This window comes from Juglans microcarpa x Juglans regia, chromosome 8S (assembly GCF_004785595.1).
Source record: "Juglans microcarpa x Juglans regia isolate MS1-56 chromosome 8S, Jm3101_v1.0, whole genome shotgun sequence".
In the NCBI taxonomy this organism is placed as follows: Eukaryota; Viridiplantae; Streptophyta; class Magnoliopsida; order Fagales; family Juglandaceae; genus Juglans; species Juglans microcarpa x Juglans regia.
In genome coordinates, this window is record NC_054609.1 from 18,674,994 (window position 1) to 18,701,674 (window position 26,681).

Here is a 26,681-nt window from a genome sequence, read left to right on the forward strand (position 1 = left end):
TTATTACACGTGCTCCTGCACCAAGGCTTGTGAGGTTGAACTGAATAAACTTCTAACTACTTTGCAGTTATATCATTTGGCTCCAAAGTAAGGCAAATACTGAAAAACGTGTTGATGCCAGTATAAAGACGGACCACAATATTGTGAAGAATCCAGAGGGAAGGGATGGCAGAACAAGAAGGAAACAACCAGCAGCATTGACACAAAATAATTCCTTCTTCATTCGAAAATAAGCATTTTGGACGGGGGATTGCTTAACACCACCCTCAAATGTCTAATACAGAACAATAAGAATGAGAACAAAAAAAAAAAAAAAAAAAAAAACAAAGAGGTGGGGTTTGGGGAGAAGGGTGAGAACTAGAACTGCCAAAGAACCTGTATAGGGAAGACTACCAATAATAACAATTTCTGTGATTTAAAATTCAAAACTGAACCCAACTGGTAAGTTCAGAAGGATTCCCCACGATTTTACATCCCAAGTGAAACTCTGTGCTTCCTCAGGCCAGTATCGAACGGCCACTCCATCATCACTTGAAAAACAACTAATCAATCTTCACTGATGAGTAGATGAGCCTTGTGAACCAGAAGCAAGCATAGAAACCAATTGTACCAGTCAGCACGAAGAATGCATATGAGACAATCAGCATGTAGCCAAAGTACAGGATCCCAGACACTGGCTTTGTGATCTCAAGCTTTGTAAAGAAGTAGAAGGCAGCATAGAGGAAAAGGTACAGTGCTGAGGAACCTGAAGTCAAATACGACCTCCACCACCAAAGGTAGTCCTCGCTGCACAGCTGGAAGTAGCATAGTACGATTGTAATCTCGGCACAAGTGACAATGAGGATGACAAAGACAATGAAGAGGAAACCAAATATGTAATAAAACTGTTGCAGCCAAATTGAAGTGAGGATGAAAAAGAGTTCAATAAATACGGCACCAAAGGGGAGTATGCCTCCAATTAGGATAGAGAATGCTGGGTTCATGTACCAAGCCTGTTCTGGGATCTGCCTAGGGATCTTATTGGTTTTCACAGGATCCTCAATTGCAGGCTTCCTAAAACCCACATAACTACCCACAAAAATAAGGGGAACTGAGATGCCAAACCACAAGAAAACCAGCGCAAACATGGTTCCAAATGGCACTGCCCCAGAAGACTTCTGGCCCCAAATTATAGCATTCAAGATGAAGAAAACGGTAAAGACAGTTGCAGGAAACGTGACAGCTGTTTTGAGAGTAATTTTCTTCCATTCTGTTCCCTTGAACATCTTATAAAGACGGGAGGAAGAGTATCCAGCAAATATTCCCATAAAGACCCAGAGTACGAGCATGGCTGTCATCAAACCACCTCGGTTTGAGGGGGAGAGGAATCCAAGGACAGCAAAGATCATAGTCACAAGAATCATCCCAAAAAACTGGACTCCTGTCCCGACATAAATGCAGAGCAAGTCTGAGTTTGAAGGAGGCCTGAAAACATCCCCGTGCACCAGTTTCCATCCTGTCTCTTCTTGTGCTTCTTCTTGGGTCTCTAATTGATTGTACTTTGAGATATCACGGTAAAGAGTCCGCAACATGATCATAGCCACCATGCCCGAGAGGAAAAGAACAATCATCAGAGAATTAACAATTGAGAACCAGTGAATCTGATCATCGGCCATCAGAAGATAGGTATCCCACCGAGATGCCCATTTCACGTCACTCTCCTGCAACATTAAACAAGGAGCAAGATACAGAGAAGATCATAATAAAGCCAATGGACAGCAGAAAAAATAATTTCTTCATGAGGAGGTATGATAACTGACCTGAAACTCAACATCATATGTAAATATTATTTCCTTCTTATCTTCAACCTCTTGAGGGGATTCGGAGTTGATAACTGTGCGTTTTGCTTGGGGATCACAGGTTTTTAAATGGGTGCTTTTCTCATTCCATTGACCATCATATTCATGCTTGACACTGTATTTATCAAAATAATAGAATATCTTTATACAGGCATAAACTACCACTAAGGGAGAATTATCAGAAATGATTAGAAATTATTTTTGATAAGTAAGAAATAACATAGAAAGGAATCAAATACTCCAACCTAAATGGTTTGACCTCAAATCCAACAATCCTTGATAATTCTGTCATTGGATCTTTGTGAAACTTTACAGTAAATGCCAAGTGATTGTGGATAAAATGCTTTTCTTCCTTGCTCTGCAAATAATTAAATTTCGAAAAAGTCAAAATTGCTTATAGAACCACATTAGTAAAATTTTTGGCTTGATTGTAAAAAAATGGAAATTGCACGAGCACTTACCCCTACATATTGTCCTCTGAGACCCACACGGAAGCCATGCTGATAGACTATTGAATTCTCCTGATCAGGCCTTCTTAAAGGTACAACAAGGGGAAGATTATCCAAAATCCTGAAAAACAGAACAAAGACAATCAGAAAAATTATGCCATACAGTTAGCAAATTGCTGTCTACATACGATTATAATTCACATTCAAACTCCAATACTCTACTTCCTTACATATTCACTCGATACTCATCATCTATCTTTTCCTTGAACCCTTTTGCAGTTTTTGCATTAAGAGTTTGACGACATACAATATTGCACACCTGCGGTTCTCTCATTTGAAACTGAAACAAAAAAATTTGTTTAGCAGCTTACCAAGCAAACACAAGAGGCTAAATGAGAGGACAAATAAATTTCCCAAAAGATCTAACTTACCACATATGGAGAGTTTTCAATGCGATCACCCCGAAGAACTTCCCCAAGATTCTCGGCACTGTCAACTATTTTCTCCGGAAGACAATAAGGAAGAGAATAGTAGGAATATGGAAGCTGAGTTTTAGTAGAGGTCAATTTGTTCACTTTCACCTTCAAGTCATTCCCCTGCAACCAATTTGACATTAAAAAAATAAGTAACTTGACATAAATTTCTTTTTACAAGTAATTTGTCAAAAAATTTAAACCTACACCAGGAGAACTAATTACACCAAATAGAGAACACATGCTGCGCACAAGATAAACCTATGGGAGGATTTATTGATCCTCATATATGCTATTAAACATTTACCAACGTGGGAGTAGAACAGGCAAGCACGGTGAAAGTGAGCATCCAGTTTCATATGACACAAAAGTGCCTCAAAAACGGCCTTTTGGGTATGCATTATAGACTTTTCTTATCAAATATATGTAAACATACATGAGTATTCACGCTTCTTGAAGTATATCTGAGCTTCACTCTCATTAATATAATTAGGTTTCAAGGTGAGCATGCTTTATCTACACTTATGGAACCCCCTTTCGCAAAACCTTGGGAGTTGATAAGGGCACCTATAGGAAGCACCATAAATCCCAGGAGTCAAGATACAAACTGTACCTAAGCTGATTAAATCTACACAGATAGAGGAATTGGAAAACTCCAAAGAGGATGTCCCAAGAAAAAGGATCTTATAGATCCCTATTTCGAGAAATGAAGCAACTTTATGTTGAGTGTCAAGTTCGAGATTCAAATTTTGATCTTTTTATCTAAATACACTTGATGTGAATTCCTGTTTTTAATTCTAATTCCATTTTTTATTTCATTTTTCTCCATGGACTGCCAAATCGTATCATTTTCGAATACAATTTAAATTTTCCTTCTTCACTTGCTCTAACTTACTCAAGAAGCAGCATTGCATGCGGAAAGAAAATCAAAGAAATGAAAGCAATAACAATCTACATACCAATTGAACATCCATTAACATGAATGTAGCTAAGTTGACAACAAAGGAAAACACCAAATATTCATACAAATCAAATAAAAAATAATCAATTACAGAAGCATATATTTTCACCACAGATACTCTTTAAAAAAAAAAAAAAAAAAAAACTCAAGCAACTTGCAGTCTACACAGATCCAAAAATAAGGTATCCAAGATCCAACCCTATATTCAAGCACAAGCACACATATACATACACACGAACATATATAAACACATACATTTTGAAAGTCTTGGGGAGCGACACCAGGGAGATAGAAGCAGTGAGCAGCATGGACGAAAAGCAATAGACTCAGACAGATCCACCGGTGAAGAGCGAGATGTCCTCTCGCCATGGCTTCCGAAGAGATCTAGATCCACCTAATTCCCTAGCTTTCTCTCTCTAGAACTCTGTCTCTGCCTCTGTCTCTGTCTCTGTCTCTCTATTTCTCTCACTCACTGGCATTTGTGGAAGTTTTAGATCTCTGTTTGTTTAATATTCTATAAGTTTAGGGACGAGAAGAACGAGAAAATGTGGGGATATTACGACACGTTCATCTGAGCATCTGGATTTCCACCCTTCCTGCCGTCCGATCTTTTCAAACTTCTTGATGTACGGTCCAGATTAGATGAACAAATATTCATGATGTCGGTTGTAACTTGTAAGATGCTGCATGATTTATCTGGTCAACGTTTTACTTTATTTTATTTTATTTTAAGAATGCTTTGTACTTTTTAACTTAATTTTAAAATATTGAGATGAAATAAGATGATTTTATATGAAAATTTAAAATTAAATAAAATATTATTAGAATATTATTTTTTAATATTATTATTATTTTTAGATTTGAAAAAGTTGAATTGTTTATTATGTTTTGTGTGAAAATTTAAAAAAATTATAATGATAGATGAAATAAAATGAAATGAGTTGAGAATATTTCTCATCCAAAAGACTCCTGATTTTATTTTATGTGTTAGTCTCCAATCAATTAATATTTTTTTAATTAATTATGTTAAATATGTTGAAGTCTAGTTCATTTACTTCTAAAAATGATTATAATTCAATATTTTTAAGTGAGTTTCTTCAAGAACATTAATGCACATAAAATGAGTCTTAGAAATTAAAGTAACATCTGTTAGAATTTTTTTCATATTCAAGATAGTAGAAGAGAGAACAGTAAAGTTTTAGTTATTATTAACTAGGTCTTATTTTTTAGCCAACAAACTGTGGTGGTTTCTTTCTTCGAACATTTCAAACCAACAAGCTGCGATGCCACCATCTCGAACTACCGTCATTAATGGTAGCACCATAGTTCGTATAGCGAAAAATCGTTATTTAGACGGCACCTCCTTTACAAAGAATGGGTGGAGATCATTTTTTATCTCAAAACTCGATTTATTTTCTTTTTTTGTATTGTAATTATTGTAATGGAGTGTTCAATTAGAAATCTCACTCCCTCCACAAGTATCTTGATCCTTTTATGCTAATGAAATGCTTGCTTTAGAAAGAGAGATTTTTATTTAGATCTACAAAGATTGGTGCATGTTTACAAGAAACTTAAATGACTAATACACCAACTATAATATGGGGGTGGTACCCTAATGAGTAGGGTGTGTCATTTGTGGCTTAAATTAATGAAATATGACCATAATTAACCAATCATAACCTTCAACTTCGTCACGTGAAAGGCGTCCGTACAGTTTGGGATATTTTGTTGCATTTATAGATAGCAACTAAACTAGATTTCAGCAAGAGCCTAAGCTCCTTCATTAAAAATAGAGGGAATTTTTTTTAAAAAGAAAAAAAATAAATACAAATTCTATTTCGTTTGAATGTGTCCTACTTATGTCACTTTGAGTACCATTCTAAAAGCATATAAACAAATAAAAATAAAGGAACATGCACCGGTTAGGATGTACTGATAATCCGGATCTATCTTTGCATAAAAAGACAAAAGTACATAAAAACCAAGGAACATAAAGCTGGATGGATTTGGATGTATAGTTTCGTCTCGTCTTTTTTTATCTCATTATTATAATTTTTTCAAATTTTTATATAAAAATAATATTAAAAAATTTATATTTAATAATATTTTATTCAACTTTCAACAAAATATCTCATTTCATATAAACTCTCATCTGAACTCCCTATTTCTATTTCTACTTCTAAATAAATTAGGATATCTTGTCTTACGTTCTTTTTGGACAGAAATATGAGTAAAGCTACTCTCACCACTCCCGGTCCTACTCCCAATCCCGCTATATTTTTTTTTAATTTTTTTAATATATATTTTTTTTACTTAGTGATTAAATAAGTGTTTTTTAATGATATTATAATTTTTTTTTTATTTTTTTAAATATTTTACAGTGTTAAAAAAATATATGTATAAAAACGTAAAATAAAAAAACACAACATTTTACAATTAACGGTGGCTCCCAGCGAGACTGGGAGCGGTGGCTGTAGAGCCACCCCAAAAATATTTAGTAGGTGAGATGACATGAAAGTTAAAATTTGAATAATATATTGCTTGAATATAATTTTTTAATATAATTTTTATTTTGAAATTTGAAAAATATTGGATTACTTATTATATTTTGTTTGAAAATTTAAGAAAATTATAATAATTAGATGAGATGAGGTAAAATAGTTTCTGAACTGCGGCACTTTTGAAATTGGAAATCCATACTGATATTAATTGCAATCATCTACCATGAATTATGAAGTCATTGTAATGTTCCTTTTAGAATTTGAGTTTTTGCAATCAACATAATTTCAAATTAAGTTGTAGTATTCCTCCTCATAAACTCCAAATAAGTACTAAAACTAACATATTAACGGATAAATTGAATGGTGGGGTTGATGATACACCAAACATTGTGATGCTAAGCAAGAGAGTGATAATCTACCAGAAATAAAAAAAAAAAAAAAAAAAAAAAAAAAAAAAAAATTGCAAGGTGAGAGAGAGGACCCCAGAATTTTGCCACTGCAACCAACAACTATAGCTACAAACCACCAATAAAAAATTGTGGTTTGTTTCCAGTTTGCCTTTCTTTTTTTTCCTTTTTTCTGGTACACTGCATGAAGTTTATTTACACATATTAACTGTGAATTATCAGTTGCTAAGAGGCAACCTTGATCTAATCCTGCTTAACACAAACCATGTCTGAAGGAACAACATGCAAATTAGCCTAAAAATCAGTGGCTATGTCAGGTTTATATATATATATATATATATATATATATATATATATATATATCTTAGGTGGATTGAACTGACAAAATTATACAACTAGGAATGCAAAGTTCAAGAACTAAATGAAAAAAGGAAGACAGTTTTCTTCCAAAGAGTCAATCTATTAATATGTCTCTAAACCAGCAAGAGATTTCCTTCGGCAGTTGTCTAAATTGTATGTTATCTTTATTTCAGGGGGGCGAGTTTTCTTGAAAAAGTAAGTTCAACATCGTCATGAATCATGAAACCTCTCACTCTCATTCACCAACCCTATACATGAGGGACCTTGCTCAACCACTTCACTGAAAATAAAGGGCTAAGAACGGTGTTTTAGCTTTAGACATGTGCTACAAACAAGATTCAAGGTCTTAAATTTCAACCCTGACTGCCACACACACAGAGAGGAAAGAGAGAGAGAGAGAGAGAGAGAATTTTTTTATATAGTCTACAAAAGATAACAAAAAAAGAAAGAAAAAGAAACTTGATCTACAAGTGTACCAAATTTCCCTTTTAAGACATTCACATGAAATTATATCCATAAATGATTTCCAGAGCGCCCCAAAAATAAGTTATAGATATTTACATAGGTACACAACCACACCAAATGTGGTCAAAATAGCTATCTGACCTTTGCAAGCATCATTGTGCCATTAGCGCTCTTAAGTAGGAGAATTGGATAGCATTTAGTTTTCCTCTTGAGTAGGTGGTTCAAGCATTCTCACACTACGAGGAAGCATGAACTCGGAAAATATGGGATAGTGCGAGGATGGATAGTACCCATCAATGTTATCATTCACCACTTCACAAGAAACAGGAATTAGAGATCTACCCCTGAAGAGAATCCAATCTACGTGTAGATCCTGAGTTTGGCGATCCCAGCAAAGGCAAAGAGCTCTAAAAATCAGTTTGAGGTATTCGACAGCTCCTTGTTTGCTACCTGAAAGCACAAATACTATCAAATGGGGACCATGGCCATAATATGTCCAAGTACAAAAAGATCAATGTGATACCTTTGAATCCATGGTAAGTGCGTATGAGAGAAACATTTTTTCTCACACGGGCATTGGGCCATACATCCCTCATATCCCCCATTACACCATGCTCTCTGCAGGGAAGAGAAAAGCCAAAAGAAATATAGTTTATTCCTTCATAGGAAAAGACTAACACAATCATTTTGCAATCAAATGATGACCAGAGAAGGATTAATGCTACGGGGTTCTTTTCACTAATTTCTAATTCTTATTTTTAAAGAGTATGAAAATTACCAACTTATCATGACAGAAATCCTTTTATAGTCTATTATAAATGGGACAGCAAACAAAGAGAACTTCTGTCCATATGTGACACCTTCATCAATAGCAGAACAAGGTTGTTGTAGCTTAGCTGTTAAAGAACCAAGATTCCCCTATCTATTAGCAGAAAACCAAATTGGAAAGAAGAGTAATGTTAATGATCCCAAATGATGTGTCATGAATAGGATTGATTGTATTCATCTGATCATACTTCCTTCTGCTTAAAAAAAGGTAACCATATTCATGTCATGGTATTGTTATTCAAGTAACATTATACTGAATGGATGAGAGAAGTAATGCCATATTCAACAATAAAATTGACTGCCCAGATGAAAATAAAATGTTATGGTCCTTCCAGGAAAAAGTTAAAACTGTTTGAAGCATTTGCATTCCAAACATGGAAGTAAAGAGAAAATTGAATCTTTTCCTCAATTTTGTTTTCCACAAATCCTACTTTCTACTTATTTTATCAATATTCATAGTTTAATTTGCAACACAGAAGATCCAAAACTCAAAATATGGTGATGAGCATAGCATGTAGGTAATGTGAAAAAAAACATGAAACAGGACAGGACCATAAAACATCTGGACATTATATGTCAATGGCTACCTTGATCTTCCAAGTAGAAAACGCCCTGTAGTCGATTCCTTTTGTGTGTTGAAGCCTCCGCAGTATACAACGGGTAAGCTAGGAGGTAGGGATGCGATGTGCTGCCATGTGAGTAAAGCACTTCGTCTACGGGCACGAGGGCTGTTCTCATCTATATTTGTATTGACTATCTGGAAGGAAAAGCCTGGTGGCTCGACTCCTTTCAGTTGGAATGTGTGGGCATCATGTCAAAGAAACAATACTCTTGTATATAAAAATAATACACTAAGTTAAAGACAATTCAATTAAGATAAAGTAAACGTATAAGGATATCACCCATGTTGCAATACACGGAACAACAGAACCCCATGACATGCTTCCGGGGACAGAAGGCGACTCTGACAACCAGAAAGTTCCACCTTCTACCAGCTCTACCTTCATTAATAAAAGAGTGAAGTAACACCTAACTTTTTTGAAAAACAAGAGTTAAAAAGCTCTGTGATACAGGAAAAAGGAATCAATCTTGTACCTTCTCCATATCATAGAAGATGGTGCAGTGTTCATCTGACGTGTCTTGTGATCCTTTCCTAGATATTCCAAAATGATCATAACCTAGTAGATAATATGAAAGCAAGAAGGGGAAAAAAATTCTAATTACAAGCTGACTTTCCGATATAGGATGATAGCAGTAAGGAAAGATCAGATATTACATGAACAAAATATTGGTATGTTTCTTTTATTGTACCCAAGTTAATAAGCAAACAAAATAGGAAGAAGCACAAAGGAAAGAATCAGCAGTTACTGCAATATTTTCTATTGAACCACAGAGAAGAATGACGTTAAGGCTTCAATAGGTCATTTATTATAAGAAACCTCTCTCGAATCACATAAACCACTCACTAAACTTGTTGAATCTATTGCAGGGTGCATGAAATATCTATGGTCCGGCATATACAGTTCATCTATTGGGTTTCACGATGTGACATAGCCAGAAATCTATAAATTTATTTATATGTGTAAATAAAAAGGTACATATGCATGCACATGCGTGTCTATACTTGTGTATGTATTGGCAGGTATTGAACGCACTTCACATGAACACCCTGGATCCATATTTAGCCTTGATCAATAATCTTTCTGTCAGAATCAACAAGCATATAGACCTGGCTGGAAATGATATAGGATCTGTCTCCAGCTGAAGTTATATGCAAAGGCATGGCATATGTAAGATCAATGCAATCAGATCATCTCAGATGTTAGCTGGTCGGGCACCACATTGAAATGCTCTATATTCGATACAAGTAACAAAATATACAAGATCCACCGGCACATAAATGTACCAAATTAATACAAGTTCCAAAGCTGTTCTTATTTTATATTATTACAAAGTTTCAAAGCCAGCTTCTTTGATTTTCAAGCTAAGTTCATAAGTTTTTTAGTAATTAATCCCTGAAAAAGAAAATAAAAGTTACCTGGCAAGCCCTGCTGAAGATAATCCAACTGAGATTTCACTCCTGAACCAAGACAGAAAATCAAAAAAGAAATGACATGGAAGGAAGAAAAGCCAAACCCTAAGAAATAATTTACTTAAATCTAATCCAACTAATCCATGCTTCAAAAGAAGTATGACAACTAAAGTAAGAAGAGCACAATAGGAATCCTTCAACCTAAAGCATCAATTTCAAAAGTAAAACCCAACTACACGCTAAAGAAGCAAAAACCCATATCCAAACCGCCAATCAATGAAGAGCCAGACCAACCATTTCAGGCAATAAGACCCACGGACATGCTCGCAGAGACACAGACATACATGTACAGGCGCGAGTATGGAGAGGAAGGGAGACCTTGTTGGGTACAGAGGATCACTGGGGAGTAGCTGGTGATGACGCTGATACACAAATCCCTCCTCTTTTCCCATGAATTAGGACTGTCTGGTGGCTGATCTTCATGGAGGTTGAAGGTCATCACTGTTAAAGAAACACTCATGCTTTTTACTAATCTCTTTCTCTATCTTTCTCTCTATCCTTTCTTTTTCCTACATGATCTTCATTCAAATAATGTTGCACAGAGGAAAGTGAACAACTTTACGCATATTCGTTTCTTGTGGACTCGAACGGGAGATTCACTGATGCACAGTACGATTTTGAAGTGAGAGCCGAGAGAGACGTTCAAACCTCAATCATGTCTGAACTGAAACAACTCGTCTACTTGTTGGGTTTTGACTGTGTACGTGCGAGGTCAAATTGTGGACCCCTAGAAGCACGTGTCAAGACAATGCTCATAACTAGTATTGCTCTGTTTTACCGTTACAGAGAAAATTCCGACTTGGATTTTCTTTAGACTGTTGGTTTTAGTTTTTCTTTCAAAGAAGTTCGTGGAACTGCAAAACCTACAGTACGAGAACATGGTGTTAAAGAGTATCAAATGGTTTTGCTTATAAGATCATGATCGTTAACATACATTATTGGCAAAACAATATCGTATAAAATGCAGGTCATGACATCAAATCACCTGTATTAGTCTAGACAGTGCAACTGAGAGTCTGAGACATGTCTGATTTTGTCTGATTTTGTAAGTCATCCCTCTGGTCATATCTCCTTTTTTCTGCCTAACTCGGTTGAAAAACGAATATGATTGAAAATTATTATTATTTCTTATAGAATTAGGATTTGCTTCTTTTTTTTTTTATTTTGGTCTCTAATCAAGCATATTATAGGTTAACCAAAAGTAACTACAGAAAGTTTAAGATGGATCTGTTTTACTATCGATATACAAGAAACGACTAAGTAGATTATCCAAGGATAAATTTCCAAAAATATAGATTGATTGCTGACCATTGTAACAACTAGGTAGATTATCTAAGGATAAGTTTCCAAAAACATAATTGATTGCTGACCATTGTCATTGAGTGCGTACATCAATTTTGAGATTGATGAAATTTTGTAAATTTACATCCTTGGTGACGATGGGAAAAGGTCATCCTCAATGGGAAAACACAAACACTTGAGGATTACTATGTTCTTATTGCCATCCTCAAAGAGTAAATCTGAGAATAATGGAGTGAACCCCACTTCGTTTAGAGAACTTCCAACTTGGAGTGACTTGTTATCTCAGGGAAATTTTCTGTTTTAGAAAACAAAAATATTTAGGTGCCCTACTTGAAAGATTTATTTATTATTATTATTTTTATTTTTTTGTCTACCAGCTTTGCAAATTTTTAAAAGTGCAACCACAAGATTGTAAATATAATTTTTCTTTATTGTCTAACAGAGCCTCAAGCACTTCTTGTTTTCAATGAACAAGAATGATGGCAAATGGACTTAAGTGTACTTCATACGTTAGCAAGACCTATTGAGGCTCCCCTAATACACAGAAAAACACCACCAGACTGACAGGGAAAGAAAATAAAGAAATAACTATAAAGACCGATAGACATTCAAAGAGACTGTTCGAGTTGAAAATCAAATAGTTTTAATTTACCCAAACAAACCCAAACAAGACCATGCCCTCGGCTCATCACTTCTCAAATCTCCAACATGTTTTATTCACTCAACTCGTTGGAAAACCCACCAAGATGTATCTTTTTCCTCCCTCATGCTTGGCTGATGTGAAAGAGATCCCAACAGCATGCTTCGAACCAACTCCGTATCTAAGAAGAGTTCTTCAACACCCACTCTACCAGAGTAGAAATGCCAAAGCCTGTTGCAGTACGTTTCTTCTCGTTCCAAGCTGGGCCAGCGATGTCTATGTGCATCCACTTAACCTTTTCATCAACAAACTGCAAAAGCACAACACAAGTTTTAGAACCCTAAAGCAGATGCTATTGAAAAGAACTTTGCTTAAAAGTCGGTCAAAGTAAAGACGGAAAATAGCATGGGGACGTCAAAAGATCCAACTCTAACACCCCCTCCCCCTTTTTTCTCAAAGGGAAAAATAAAAATCAGAGGATAAAAACACCACAAATTATCAAAAGATTAAAAAAAGAGCATATGGAGAAGAGAACCCCCCCCCCCCCCCCCCCCCCAATGATTGCTATCATAACAAGTCTCTGAACATGTATCAAGCAGAAAACATTTAATAATTTATAATGAAAAACGACCAAATTGTTTACCTGCTTCAAGAAGAGAGCAGCAGTGATAGCACCACCTTGACGACCACCAGTGTTGACCATATCAGCTACTCCTGATTTCATCGACTCCCAATAACTTTCCTCCATTGGCATTCTCCAAAGTTTCTCCCCACTGACCTCTGAAGCTGCAAATACCTCCTTGGCCAAGTCATCACTGGGCGTAAAGACACCTATAAAAGAAAAGGTTTGCCATATCAGTAATTAACTGGTATTCAAGTTGTAAGAATTCCGCAGATACATGAAAGAATGAAAATGCAGCTAGTAAAAAGCCACCATTTTAATAGTGTTATACAAATTACAAACATAACCCAAGGTGTTTCAACAGAATTCGATGACATTATTCAGAACTGGCAATATATCACTATTTCTGACAAGCAACAGTTAAGTAAATTTTCAAAACCAGTGTGCTCTTCCCCCCTTCCTATTTGTTTACTATAAAATAGAGTGGTTCTCAGTACTCAAATCCCAGCAATACATAAAACTCAGATACATACCTGCAATTGAAGGGCCAAGAGCGACTATGCAAGCCCCAGTTAAGGTTGCCAGGTCAACTATCTGCAGAACAATTAATGGTAGTGTGAGCACTAAACCCAAAATAAACATCTTAACAAGATTGGAACTCTTTGAGAACAAAGCTAGAAGAACAAGGTGAGGGACATCCTGTGTTTCTGGACACAGCTCCACTATGGCATGTACACCTCAATAAGAATTTTAACAGGTTATAGATATAACACAATCACTCAAGACCCCATAAACAATGGAACATGTTGTGAATCAGATCCTTTACACAGTGAACCAGGATGAGAGCATCACTATCAAACATCAAACAACTAGAAGTTCAAAAACTTTTGTGCCAAGTTACATCATTTTGAATAATGCTAATAATATGTTAGATATATCATGATTCTTAGGAGTACCAACGGCAGATGTAATTATTACCTTGTCAACACCTTGGTCACAAGCATATAGCAAAGCATCTGCCAGGGTAAGCCTGCCCTCAGCGTCTGTGTTATTAACCTGCATTAGAGATTGAAGTCAACTAGAAAATATCAGTATATAGATATGGATGCAAAAACATATCATATGAAAATCAAATCATCACCACAACTAGGACTATTTAGAAAATTATGGCAGCCATCACAAGTTCTGAAAATGCTATGAAGAAACTAATGGGGCCAACGAAAATTACACGGGATATACAAACACAGCCTGGATAATTTTTCATCATTTTAATGAGTTCTAGATACTTCCATTATGAACCCAATTGAGTTTGACCCAGGTCTACTACTCATTCATTGCCCAATAGAACCTGATACAATAATGAATAAAGAACTTCAAGATGAAGTTTTTCTTTCAATCTGTGAAATGCTTGACTCCTTGAATAAAAACAATTTTAAAATTTGATGCAATCCAATGGGAATGAACCTCTCATTATTCTGTCAGTATAAGAATGAAAGTTGGTTACTGCATGTTCTCTTCACAAACCAGAGAACCTATACCTCAATGGTCTTTCCATTTGATGCGGTAACAATGTCTCCAGGCCTCATACCCGTTCCACTAATCATATTCTCACAAGCTGCCACAATGAAATGAACCTGCATAGACAAGGCATTTACTCTAATATTAGGCTACTGGATTCTACTGATCAAAGTCTCAAAAACAGAACAAAAATTAAGAGAGATAAAAAATCAAATTTCTGACCTCTACACCAGGAGGTTTAATTTGACCAATAGCTTTTGCCGCACCTAGAACCGCTGCTGAACCCCCCATATCAAATTTCATGAGCTCAATGGAACAGCCAGGTCCTGTTTTTATGTTGTAACCACCACTAGAAACATAAAAGGATAAAAACTCAAAACAGCTCCTATGAACTGATATCAAGAAAAATTAAAACAAAATAACATATAAGATATAGTCTGACAACTTCTCCTTTGAAACTCATATATTCACCTGTCAAAGGTCAAGCCTTTTCCAACTAAGGCCAACTTGACTTTGGAAGGTCCACTTGGAGGTTTGTAACATAAATGTATAAAGTGAGGGGGATTTGCAGAGGCTGCAGCTACAGCCAGATATGACCCCATCTTCAATTCTTTGCATTGCTCAGCATTTAAAATTGTAGCAGAAAGAACATCACTGTACAAGGAAGCAATCTTTGAAGCCTCTTCTGCTAGTACCGCTGAAGTATAAAAGTCATGGAATACAATTAATACCAAGGATCAAATCATTTTCTAATAAACACAAACAGATGAAACAAAATGCTAGCAGACAAAGAAAATTGTTTCTAACTTCATACTGATTAATGCATTACATGAATAAGACAATCAAGAACTATCTAACAAATTACTGCAGGGTATTGCAATGAGATATCATTCAGAAGTGAAAGTGATACGAACCAGGGGTGAGGACATTGGCTGGTGAATTCACAAGTTCCCGCCCAAAAATTACTGCAGAAGAAACATCTTCCGCATACTTGAGCTTCTTTTCCAGTTCCGGTCCAGTTCCAAGGCCAAGGATATCCACGGACTTAAGAGTCGGTTTCTTTGACTCTGATTTATATCTATTATCTTCATATAACCCAAGCACAGTTCCTATGACAATTCAAACCATTCCATCATGAACAGAAAAATATTACCACAAATATACATAACCTAGGGCATTGTGAATTGTCAATCACTACATCATAAAATTAGTACCAGATGCAATTGCCGAAGCTGTGCCAAGTTTCGAATCAGCAGAGAGCCCCTCGGAAGAGGCCAGCACAATAGCAACGTCACTTGCTCGAGCAGCCTTGGCTGCAGCTGCAACAGCCTCACCAAGACCCCGAAAAGCAGCCGTAGTTGAAGCAGACTGTCCGAGACCAATCAATCCGACCCTCTTTGAGCCAAGACCCGGAAGCCTAAGAACTGTTGACTGGCCAGCCTTTCCTGTAAAATCCTCCTCGGAAGAGGCTTCAGCCAACAAACCACCCAACTGAGAATCGAGCTTCTTCAAAATTGAATTCTCAAACTTCGAGTTATCATCCTTCACCATGTCTTTCTCTGTCACACCCACTGCAAGTATGTCTCCCTTCCATTCCGTCACATCAATCTCTTTCGCAGCAAACGAGACCTGCGCTAGGAATTTTCACAGAATCAAGTCCCTAATATCCAACCAAATTATGTGTCTAAAACGAGTTTATCACAAATATAAACAAATGAAAAGCCCATTCTAAGAAACCAATCATTCACTGATTTCAGATCATAAATTTTTTTTTTTTTTTAAAAAAACAGTGATTCTATCACACGGTTTAAAGAAAAAAATGTGGATTCAAAGAGACAGACGGAACCCCGAAAACAAAGATCGGACCCTTTTTAGCCTATATAGTCTATAAAGATTCTTGAACGTATGGAGTGAGCACATACAGTGCAAATCCCACTGGTTTCAGACTCAGAAACACATCAACAATAACTCAATTATCCACACATAGCCAAAAACGATCAATCAAAAGGCAAAACTACTAAATACAGTGGAAAAAGCACAGGGCGTTCAGAGTGTGGGTAAGAGAGTAAGAGAGAGAGAAAGACCTTGGGGGCTTCGATGTTAGCGGGCAAAGTGAGACCAAGAGTGGCCCGGGCGAGAGTGTGAGCCATGAGGCTGCCTCTGCGAGAGCAAAAGGGTGAGACCGCGAAAGAAACTCGAAGGGAAGAGGAAGACTGTAGCTTTCTGAAAACCAAGGACGGAGAAGAGCGAGAAGACGAAGCAAAAAGAAGTGTGGAGGCCAAAGAAACAATAATGGCGGCCATTTTGAGGTGGGTGAGCCTCTTATCTATTTATAGTGAAACCTCGAAGAGACTTTGAGTTGCGCGACGGACCGAAGATGGATGGGGCGTGTGTTAGCATCACCAAGCCACGAGCGGATAGAATGTAACACTAACACCTGCCAATGGCGCGTGTCCTCCTGCTTTCTTGAAAATCTTATGCCAAAGCAGAAATTCCTCGTTTGATCTATGTCTCAATTTTCTCTCTGCACAATAAGTTCAAAGAGAGCCGTTAATTAGGATAATTTATAAAAAAAAAAATATCACAAAAAGATTACGCGATACTAATTTAGTGATAAGTTTTAAAGATCAGTTGAATGTATTTTGGAAGAAAGAGAATTTTGAAATTAAATTTTGGATGCAATTAAGACACGAGGTCTAATTATAGATGCAAAGGGTATTGCTTATGAAAAGTTGTATTTTTCATTTTTTGTATAGGTAAATGCTTCTCTCATCCAGAGAAGCTACGGTTTTATGTTTTTTTTATTTAATAATTACGGAAGTATTTTTTAATAAATTTTTTTTATTTTTTTAAAATATTAAAGGGATTTAAAAATTATTTTTAAAAAAAAGTGAAATTTACACTATGGATAAAAATCCTCCGTGGGATTTCTCGGTGGTCCTAGCTAGCAGTTTCGTTTTGTAAAAGGGTGGTTCTATAGTCACTGTTGAGAGCTCTCGCTAGTTCATTTTGTATATATTTTTTATTTTTTTATATGTATTTTTTTAATACTTTTTAATATTTTTTTAAAAAAAATCATAATTCTATTAAAAAATACTTTTTTAATCATTAAATAAAAGAAAACAAAAAACCCAACAATAGCCCCCAACGGCCGCTACTAGCGTGAAGAGTAGCATTTTCCTTTATAAAAACAATCGTATAACCTAGAGGAAAATTTTCAGATCATGCACAAACATGCAGTAAACATAACCAGTTTTACATCCAAATTAATAGTTTTACATATCTACTCAAAAATAGAAAAACTCCAAGTTTCAGGCCGTGTGATAATGCATCTCTTAGTAAATTGCAAAAAAATAAAAATAAATAATAATCTGGAGGATCTTTAATTTCTCCAATGCCTTGGAAAAATGTGATCATCAATGTTTAATTATAAACCACCCAGATTTGAATTCCTGAGTTTCCAGTAGTACTACTCTCATGATCACTACGAAGCTCATCATGTTTTGCTAATTTTCCTGCTGATTGGGTTCCTCAATGCAGGGTTAATTTGTTTTCCTCCGATCCATTTGTTAGTCTTCAAAGTTTGTGTTTTATTCTTCATTCTGCTATTCTATAAAAGGGTAAGTTTTGTGGTGCAAAAAGAACAATAACGCCTCGTTTGGATTGAGAAATCATTTCATCTCATCATTACAACTTTTTCAAATTCACACATAAAATATAATAAATAATTCAATTTTTTCAAATCTCAAAATAATAATAATATTAAAAAATAATATTTTAATAATATTTTATTCAATTTTTAATTTTTATTTAAAATCATTTTATCTCATCTTACTATCCAAACGGGACTTAAAGATTTTGAAATATATTTGTGGTGGGAGACATTTTCTATCTGCATTTTGTAGCATTATAACCAGTTTTCTTTTTTCCCCCAAAGCAAATTAGGATGAACTTGAAAGTTCACAAGTCTCAAATCTCTCCTTTTCTTTTTGTAATTACTTTAGTGAAAGATCATTATCACCAGATTTTTACAGTGAAATCAATTTGCACCAAGAAAAGGTACAAGATACCAAGAGTGAAAACTTGATCTTAATGATCTTCAATATCTACCAACTTTGACTCATTGAGAGATAACAAAAAGGTGGGTGAACAAATACATAAGATATAAAAAACTTCTCAAAAGGGGAGGATAAAGCAAAAACAACAGTGATTAGCTCCAGAATTTGATACTTTTTCCAGTACAGCCTCTCCCTTAGGAGCTAGTCCAATAGTTCAAGGACAACTCATGCTTACGACAAAAGATATACCTCTCTTTCACTGCAATGCCTTTTCTTTTTCTTCACTTTTGTGATTTACCAAACTGAGGATTAGTCAATCAGATCAGATTTCTCAGACTGAGTCAGCAGCTTCATGTCCAAGGCTCCAAAATCTTGATGTGAAACCTCAAGAAACTTGGGGGTGAATCTGTCTAAGTTTTCTGGAGTAAGGCTTGATATAAAGAATAATGATAACATGGAAAGCTGTGATTACGTATACAAACTTATATACTAATTGATAATGACTTCGAATTAAGGAAGAATACTTAACAATGGTCACAACTAGATCAATGGCTTCTGGTATCCATGTTGGGGGAACATCTCCTTTGGGATTTCCATTTTGAGACCGACAGTAAATGGCTTTTCTCATGTTTTTTTTTTTTTTTTCTTTTTTTAAAGTAAGTGGTCTTTGCTTTGTAACTTGTGTATATTTGAAACTGCAATCAGTTCATTTCTGCATTAGATGTTCTTGAACATAATTACAGCACAAAATTTTTGTTCTAAGTTTTTACTAGTTCTATTCTAAAGCCTAGTTCAGTTTGGATTCAAAAAGTATTTTATCTTATATCATTTTATTATTATAACTTTCTCAAATTCTCACACAAAATATAATAAACAATTCAATTTTTTTAAATTTCAATTTAACTTTTTCAAATCACAAAACAATAATAATATTAAAAAATAATATTCTAATAATATTTTTTTAAACTTTTATCGTTCATTTAAAATTATCTCATCTCATCTCAAAATCTAAACCAGCCTAATTTAGGACTATAAAGTCGAAAAACTAGACTTGCATTAGGAATGAATTTATGAAATCTCCCCCACATATTGTACTTAGAGCATGCAACAATTGATGATTCCACGGTACATATAAGTATTTTGCACCAATTTAAGTCATTTAATTATGACAGTACATGAGATCCATCGGTATATATAATTTGATCAGACACCGTAGAAAATCATCATTCTCTGTTTTCTTAAATCCCACGTTGAAGTGGGTACGTACGATTGTAACCTCATTTGAGTCATGGTCCTTGAAAGCCAAAAGATTCTACGGTTTTGCTACAAAATCACCATTTATCATATTTTAATTGACTTATCATTTCGCTTAAACAATACATTTACCAAGTAGTGCAAAAATGTGAAAAAAGTATACTGTAATCGAGAGAGCTTTAATGGATGGTTTAATACAGATCGAGAGATAGACACATTATTAAACATTAAATATTAATATTATAGACTAATAAAAAACTTTACACAGACAGTATTAATAAGAGAAAGTCTACTTTGCCTCTCTAAGTTGACACCTCCATTTGAATGCTGGTCAAAATTCTTTTTTTTTTTTACTTAGTGATTAAGAAAGTGATTTTAAATATAATGATATATTTTTTTTTATTTTTTAAATATATTTAAAAAATGAAAAAACTCAGTGCAAATATGAAAAACTCAGTACAATTCTTGTGAGGAATGTCTTTGTCTTCTAATAGCAATTTATACACATTTATCATGTCCAATAAGACTCAGTGCAAATATGAAAAATCTATATCATAATAATTTAGAAAAATCTATAAAAAATAATTTGAAAAAATCAGTATCGTAATAATCTAAAAAAATCTTTGTTTTTTTCTTATTGATTTCCTCTTGTGGGAAAAATGCAAGCATAAAGCCTGTAATACAACAAAATTCAACCACGTATTCCGTTTCTAGAGCCAAACCATAACAAATTAATAAGAAATTAGTCTATATATATATATATATAATCAAATACGTGAGATGACGGTTGAGAGAGAGAGAGAGAGAGAGAGAGAGGAGGGGGGTTAGAGCAGAAAATATTTTAGTAGAATAAAAAATTCTTTTTTGTTATGAATAGTAACTCAATAAACTTGGAAAGAGTTTAGAGATACTGTAACTCAAAAGTAGATTTGAAGAGTTTTGAGTCTTTTGACTACTCTAAGAGCATTTTTATTGGATTAGCTAAAAATTAAATTCAATGAGTATTTAGTTATTATAGTGTAAAATATGCTCACATTGGATTAGCCAAATTTTAAATATTTAGAATTTAATTATAGTAACTTTCAAAAAATTTTTTAAATTTAAAAGTTATTGTATATATATCAAATATATGATGTCGGTACTATAAAATAAAATAGTAAAATATGATAAAATAAAATAAATTAATAATTAAAAAAATTAAATATTTTTAAAATTATTAATTACTCATTACTATATAATGAATAAATAGATAATCTAATATAGAGATTTGATGTGAATAACCAAAATCAAATTCATCTTATATTATTTTATTATTATATAATAAAAAAATAACTATTCTAATGTGAATATTTATGAGAATGGAATTATGAAATAGTTAAAAATCAAATTTATCTTATATTGATAAAAAAATATCTTTTAACTTTGACTAATCTATAAAAAATGTTCTAAGCAGACCATTTCAATCATAGTAGATAAAATTTGAAGGTGCACTAATGTCGGTACTCTAATGTGGTTACCTCACTTAATGTATGAATGTTGCCTCGATCCAACATTCAATGAATGGTCCCATCTTAAGTCTTAACAACCTAATTAGATTAATTAATTCTTATTGGTTGATGTCATCAAATGCATCACATCAATTATCAGCTTGATTAATTAAATATGAGGAAGGACGGCATTGCCAATTGCCATGTTTCTTATGCTTAAAAATAGCCAAAAAAGTCGGGCAAGAAAATCTACTCCCCATTTACTCCGGTAATCGGATATAAATTTTTTTTATCAGTTATTATTTATTATTTTATACTTTATATTTTATAAAAATTATTTTTATGACTTATAAAAAAAATTATAAATATAAAATATGAAAATAAATAGTAACTGAAAAATTATTTTTATATCTTATAAAAAAAATTATAAATATAAAATATAAAAATAAATAGTAACTTATGTATAAAACTTTTATAGGACGTAGCCAGTCAAACACTGTTCAAAACCAGCTCTGCCGGTCGCACTCCAATAAACAAAGCCAACTTCATTCCGCGCAAGTTTACTCCCTCTCTCTCTCTCTCCACCCATTCGTTCTTCAATTCTCCCTCTCTCCGAGAAAAAAAGAATATTGAGTTTCTGTCTCAGATCGAACTCCCATTAAGCTCTTTGCCAATTCCCATCAATTCGCTCGGCCACATCAAATCCCGAATTTCCTGCATTTTTCTTTCCAACTTTCCCCAATATTTTCTCTGGAAAAAAGGGGTAAACAAGACCTGCACGTACACATTGCACAGAGAAACCTTGTCAGCTTTTTTATCTGTGTGAGGAGCGGATGAAAAACGACGCAGTTTCAACTTTTTCTGAGCTTCTCGTTTCTCACAATGCGCAACGGAATCTCAGTCTTTCGAGGCTCGTCGAAGCTCATTTTGAATATACAATAAAAAAAGAGAGCTCTTTTTAAGTCTGTATGTAAACCCTAGCTTTGGCAAAGGAAAAGGTGCACCCATTTTGCTTATTATGATGAAGTTCATATTTGTGTCTGAAAAACCACTAGTGGGTCGTGTTTTCTAGGGTTTTGGGCTGATTTGAAATCTGGGTTTCAGTTAAAATGGGGTTTTGGGGTTGTGGGATTTGGATGGTTTGGGGTTCTATAGCTTTGGCCGAGTGGTTTTGAATGAAAACTAGCGCAGGACTGAAATTTGTGGTTCAGGCGGAAAAGTGAGATCCGTGCCAGGAGCTTCAGGGTCCAGGTCAATGAAGGTACCTGGAGGAAGTGAATTGCTTTTTTCTTATGGATTTTGGTTTCTAGAATTTTTGGAGTGATTTGAGCTTCAAAGATAAGAAAACAAATGTTAGTCTCTGTAGATTTTGTTGGTGGGTTTTGGATGATTTGAATGGACTGTTGCGTGATTTTGAGAATTTGAAAGAAACCCACGAGGTGGCCGGCACAATTGGGTAACTTGGGTGGACTTTTGAGCTCAAACTGTTCAGATCTTTGGATTGAACCCAAGGAGATTTTTATCAATGTCGGGAGCTCCAAGAGTGAGGTCTATAAATGTGGCTGATTCAGAGGCAAGGCCGGTCCTCTGTCCTGCCGGGAATGGAAACAAGACAGGTTCAATGATTGCACGAAAACCTGGTGGGAAGCCACTGAGAAAGGTGGAGAAATCAACCGGGGAGGCTCCGTTGGCCGAAGATAAGAAAGCCTGTAAATCGCCTACGGTTGCTAGTTCCTCTCCCCAGCTGCATTCTGTCAATGTACCTTCAGTTCTTCGCCGGCACGAGCAGTTGTTGCATTCCAATTTGTCGTTAAACGCATCATGTTCATCCGATGCTTCTACGGATTCGTTTCATAGTCGAGCGTCTACTGGCAGGTTGATACGGTCGAATAGTGTGGGGAGTAGGAGGAAGCCTTCTTCTTCAAAGCCGAGAAGTGTTGCTTCTGATGGTGGTTTGGAATCTCTACCTGATGGATTTCGGACCAAGAAGAGGTGTGCGTGGTTGACTCCGAATTCCGGTTAGTTCTTACTTCCTCGGAGTTAGAAGACTTCTGAATTTTTCTTCTCTGGATTGATTTAAAAATCATTTTTATTTTGTGATAATGGACAAGTGAGATGGGACTAACTTGGTTAATTTGCAGTTTAGTAGTACGTAGTTGTTATTTATAACGTATCCTTTTTATTTGAGTATTTTGGTTCTTTGATAAAGCCGTCAAATTTTATTACTATTGTACGGACATCTATAAATAGAAAGTCTCCATGTGGAAGTATATGATTGCTGGGAATGCCTAATTTTGATTGGTTTAGTTCAGCGTCAATTCAATTCAAGTGACTAGGGTTACAATTGTGATTCTTTATGAACCAAAAATCTGAACCAACATTTTTTAAATATAATGAGGGATTGATTATGGCCCTCGATAGAGTTTGGTACAAAAGTATTTGTGGCTCACTGAAGTAATCAGATTTAAGGCATTGTTAAATTTACTTCACACTGTACATGTTGTGGTCAGTTCTTGTTTTATCTACCATGGATTTGACAATTTGTATCTAGGTTCTTCCAAAAAGTAGCCAAACTGACTACTCAGTCAACGGAAACCCCTTTTTCTACTTGGGTCACAGTTTCCTTAAATCAGATAAATATCATTTAGTCATTTTGTTTTGTATTTTAATAACTACCTAAGAGGCACCACCTTACAAGAAGTTGAGAAATGTGCATATCTCTGCAGTTTATCTGATGTTGGAGGCATACGTTTGAAAGAAGAACTTGGCATCCAGCTGTTTGATTTTCATTGGTTTTGGTGTTTTATGACTATGATTACTTTGAATGGACTAAAACACAATGCTGCGTGCTAGTTTATTGAGTTTTTGTTGCTTCACAGAGTATATTTGCTCTTCTTTGGTGCAAAAGTGGGAGAAATAACACTATGAGACTGTCCACAAAAAGATGTGGTTCCTCCCCCGCACCCCCCTCCCCCACCCCCAACCTCAACCCTAAAACCACCACCACATAAATTAAATTACTAAATTCCAGGTATCAGTAAGTTGCATTCTAAGTAAAAGATAGATGTGGATATAGGACTCAGGCATTGGCAGGCCATGTGGTTGGGAAAGCCATTGCTCCTGAATGTTGCCTAGCAGTCTTTTAAATTTCATATTCTGACAGTTTCATTTGTTGAAACCAGACCCATGTTATGCTGCTTTCCATGATGAAGAATGGGGAGTTCCAGTACACGATGACAAGTATGGGATCTCAACATCACTTGCTTTCATATTGATAAAAGGGGTATCCATTTTGGATACATAGTTCTATTTATCAGCTGTTTTTGCTTTTTGTTGATATCCCCAATCTCATCCAGGAAATTGTTTGAGCTGCTTGTTCTTTCTGGTGCTTTGGCTGAACTTACATGGCCTGCCATTTTAAGCAAAAGGCATATCTTTAGGTATTCTTCCTGAAAATTCTATCTTATTTCATCTATTAACAGATTCATGCCCGAACTATTGGTTGTAAGATAACTTATTTTCTTGGAATCATGGCCCCTACATTCCTACTTGGCCTTTTTACTGGATATTTTTCCCGACAATCTTCCTTTTGCAGGGAAGTATTTGCAGATTTTGATCCTGTTGCTGTCTCTAAGTTGAATGAAAAGAAGATAATAGCACCAGGAAGCACTGCAAATTCTCTTTTATCCGAACTAAAGCTTCGTGCTATCTTTGAGAATGCACGTCAAATATTTAAGGTAGATTCTCATTTTCTTATGGCACTTTTCAGAATTGAGCTGTATAAGATACATGTACAAGGGGCACTCTGAATTATTGCTTCCATATTTAAAGATGCTTAGAGCATGACAAGTGTGAAGTTTTCAAAGTAAACTGGATGTCAAAAAATCCTTAGAATCTTGTGATGCTAGCACTCTAGTACAATTGGGATTAGTTTATTCATTTATATCTCCCCAAAATTGGCTTGACTTGGTTTAGTTTAACTGTATAATTTGGATGCTTGCAGTTTTCTCTCTTCTCTGTACACTGATTAAATAGAAAATAGTGAGTGCGTAGTGATCATTTGGTCATGCCAGTTAGGTGAACAAAGTAGTTGAACTGTGGTCCTGAAATGTATACAATATGTGTGACCCATTCAGAACAAACCTATATATTACCATCTATGCAGCCTGACATTATTATACATTATTTCAAAGTTACTCACGCACCTAATCATTTCTTGTTTTCAACATGCCAGCTTTCTTAGTTGGCAAGGCCCAAGTCTTTTATCAGGCTTGATTATTTCCAGCCACTAACCACTAACCATTTTACGGAGGTGCAATAATTGGACATTCCTCGGTTGCTGTAATTATCATCACAACTAACTTTTTGCAGGTTTTGCTGATGCCAGGTCATAGATGAATTTGGGTCATTTGACAAATATATCTGGAGCTTTGTGAACCACAAGCCAATAGTTAGCAGATTCCGATATCCTCGCCAAGTTCCAGTGAAAACTCCAAAAGCTGAGGTGATAAGCAAGGATCTGGTGAGACGGGGATTCCGGAGTGTGGGCCCCACCGTCATCTACTCATTTATGCAGGCTGCGGGAATAACAAATGATCATCTCATTAGTTGCTTCAGATTCCAGGAGTGTATAGCTGCTGCAGAAGGGAAGGAAGAGAATGGCATCAAGGATAAGGTCGAAGAGACAAAGCCTGATAACATGATGGAGTCAGAACTCTCTGTTGCTATCGATGAATTGAGTTTCTCTCCGACATGATGAACCCGATGTCGTGTTTGGGTGGAAGGTGGAGCTCCAGGCTCAATCATCAGTTTACCTTGTTGACATGTTCTCGACTATTACATCAGGTAGTAATGGAGGTGCAGTTGTGTAAATTTCCTGAATTCCTCATCATCATGGATTCCTAGAGTGTAGATTACTAAATTGAATCAATTTAACTGGTGATTGTGCTGTCAATGGGGCTTCTCAAGAGAGCCATGAGAATTTAATGTACAATTTTATGTTTTGTACAGTTTAGAAGATTAGTAATTAGAATTTTCTTCTCAATCCATTCTGGCATCAGAAGACTGGAAATGAAATTCCTGTTCATTCTGTCACCATCTGATCCATGACTTAACGGTTAATGGGTGGGACTAGCTGATGCCTCAGTGCCTACCTTATAATGTGCTTTACAGCCAGAACTTAAAAATTGACAAGTCAGTTTTGCTTTTAATGAGTGACAATTATATAGTTGTAGCACAATGTTCCCCTGTCCCCTATGGACGAGGGATGGCTCCCTTTAGATGAACATGTTTTGTAATGTTGCTCTTAATGTGGGGTATTCCTGTTTCAGAATTGATTTTAGATAGAGGGCATGGGTTGATCATTGTAGGGATTCATCTGAGATTCCAGAATTCTGAACCTTTTTTTCCTTTTCCATCTTTCAAGC

General features: G+C 35.4%; 4 protein-coding genes across 5 annotated transcripts; 1 reads left to right on the top strand and 3 right to left on the bottom strand.

Moving 5' to 3' along the window:
* Positions 1–197: 197 nt before the first annotated feature.
* LOC121244516 (transmembrane 9 superfamily member 8-like) lies at positions 198–4,222 on the bottom strand. The gene is made up of 7 exons (XM_041142617.1): positions 3,977–4,222; positions 2,719–2,883; positions 2,518–2,627; positions 2,300–2,408; positions 2,084–2,196; positions 1,800–1,953; positions 198–1,700 (listed from the first exon to the last, which is right to left on the bottom strand). Exons 1-7 carry the CDS (start codon positions 4,088–4,090, stop codon positions 543–545), a joined length of 1,923 nt encoding a protein of 640 aa, XP_040998551.1. The 5' UTR covers positions 4,091–4,222; the 3' UTR covers positions 198–542.
* A 3,238-nt stretch (positions 4,223–7,460) lies between these two features.
* On the bottom strand, positions 7,461–11,223 carry LOC121244518. 2 transcript variants are annotated; one of them, XM_041142624.1, is made up of 8 exons: positions 10,932–11,223; positions 10,693–10,815; positions 10,321–10,362; positions 9,378–9,460; positions 9,182–9,283; positions 8,870–9,084; positions 7,978–8,072; positions 7,461–7,904 (listed from the first exon to the last, which is right to left on the bottom strand). In XM_041142624.1, coding segments are annotated over exons 1-8 (915 nt in total). In that variant the 5' UTR covers positions 10,933–11,223; the 3' UTR covers positions 7,461–7,650. The 2 variants fall into 2 exon arrangements, with proteins under 2 accessions (XP_040998558.1, XP_040998557.1); XM_041142623.1 differs by having other exon boundaries at positions 10,693–11,220.
* A 1,038-nt stretch (positions 11,224–12,261) lies between these two features.
* Positions 12,262–16,901, bottom strand: LOC121244494 (leucine aminopeptidase 1-like). Its single transcript, XM_041142579.1, has 10 exons — positions 16,541–16,901; positions 15,671–16,085; positions 15,371–15,565; positions 14,928–15,153; positions 14,679–14,805; positions 14,477–14,572; positions 13,917–13,994; positions 13,472–13,532; positions 12,960–13,147; positions 12,262–12,626 (listed from the first exon to the last, which is right to left on the bottom strand). The coding sequence occupies exons 1-10, from the start codon at positions 16,757–16,759 to the stop codon at positions 12,498–12,500; spliced, it is 1,734 nt and encodes a 577-aa protein (XP_040998513.1). The 5' UTR covers positions 16,760–16,901; the 3' UTR covers positions 12,262–12,497.
* Positions 16,902–21,787: 4,886 nt separating this feature from the next.
* On the top strand, positions 21,788–26,303 carry LOC121244566 (probable GMP synthase [glutamine-hydrolyzing]). Its single transcript, XM_041142691.1, has 5 exons — positions 21,788–23,273; positions 24,438–24,495; positions 24,612–24,695; positions 24,851–24,992; positions 25,643–26,303. Exons 1-5 carry the CDS (start codon positions 22,781–22,783, stop codon positions 26,009–26,011), a joined length of 1,146 nt encoding a protein of 381 aa, XP_040998625.1. The 5' UTR covers positions 21,788–22,780; the 3' UTR covers positions 26,012–26,303.
* Positions 26,304–26,681: the final 378 nt, after the last annotated feature.

What these genes read in the sequence shown, in the direction of transcription:
- LOC121244516 (XM_041142617.1), bottom strand. Translation starts at nt 4,090, where the DNA reads ATGGCGAGAGGACATCTCGCTCTTCACCGGTGGATCTGTCTGAGTCTA. An exon ending in CTCCCCAAGACTTTCAAAAT is followed by an intron (nt 2,884 to 3,976) that starts GTATGTGTTTAT and finishes AATTGGTTGCAG; the next exon opens with GGGAATGACTTGAAGGTGAA. An exon ending in GATGAGTATCGAGTGAATAT is followed by an intron (nt 2,409 to 2,517) that starts GTAAGGAAGTAG and finishes TCTGTTTTTCAG; the next exon opens with GATTTTGGATAATCTTCCCC.
- LOC121244518 (XM_041142623.1), bottom strand. Translation starts at nt 10,834, where the DNA reads ATGAGTGTTTCTTTAACAGTGATGACCTTCAACCTCCATGAAGATCAG. An exon ending in CGTGTATTGCAACATGGGTG is followed by an intron (nt 9,085 to 9,181) that starts ATATCCTTATAC and finishes CATGATGCCCAC; the next exon opens with ACATTCCAACTGAAAGGAGT. An exon ending in CACTTACCATGGATTCAAAG is followed by an intron (nt 7,905 to 7,977) that starts GTATCACATTGA and finishes TTGTGCTTTCAG; the next exon opens with GTAGCAAACAAGGAGCTGTC.
- LOC121244494 (XM_041142579.1), bottom strand. Translation starts at nt 16,759, where the DNA reads ATGGCCGCCATTATTGTTTCTTTGGCCTCCACACTTCTTTTTGCTTCG. An exon ending in AGCTTCGGCAATTGCATCTG is followed by an intron (nt 15,566 to 15,670) that starts GTACTAATTTTA and finishes GAATTGTCATAG; the next exon opens with GAACTGTGCTTGGGTTATAT. An exon ending in CTGCTCTCTTCTTGAAGCAG is followed by an intron (nt 12,627 to 12,959) that starts GTAAACAATTTG and finishes GTGCTTTTGCAG; the next exon opens with TTTGTTGATGAAAAGGTTAA.
- LOC121244566 (XM_041142691.1), top strand. Translation starts at nt 22,781, where the DNA reads ATGTCGGGAGCTCCAAGAGTGAGGTCTATAAATGTGGCTGATTCAGAG. An exon ending in AGCAAAAGGCATATCTTTAG is followed by an intron (nt 24,696 to 24,850) that starts GTATTCTTCCTG and finishes TTCCTTTTGCAG; the next exon opens with GGAAGTATTTGCAGATTTTG. An exon ending in ATGCACGTCAAATATTTAAG is followed by an intron (nt 24,993 to 25,642) that starts GTAGATTCTCAT and finishes TGCTGATGCCAG; the next exon opens with GTCATAGATGAATTTGGGTC.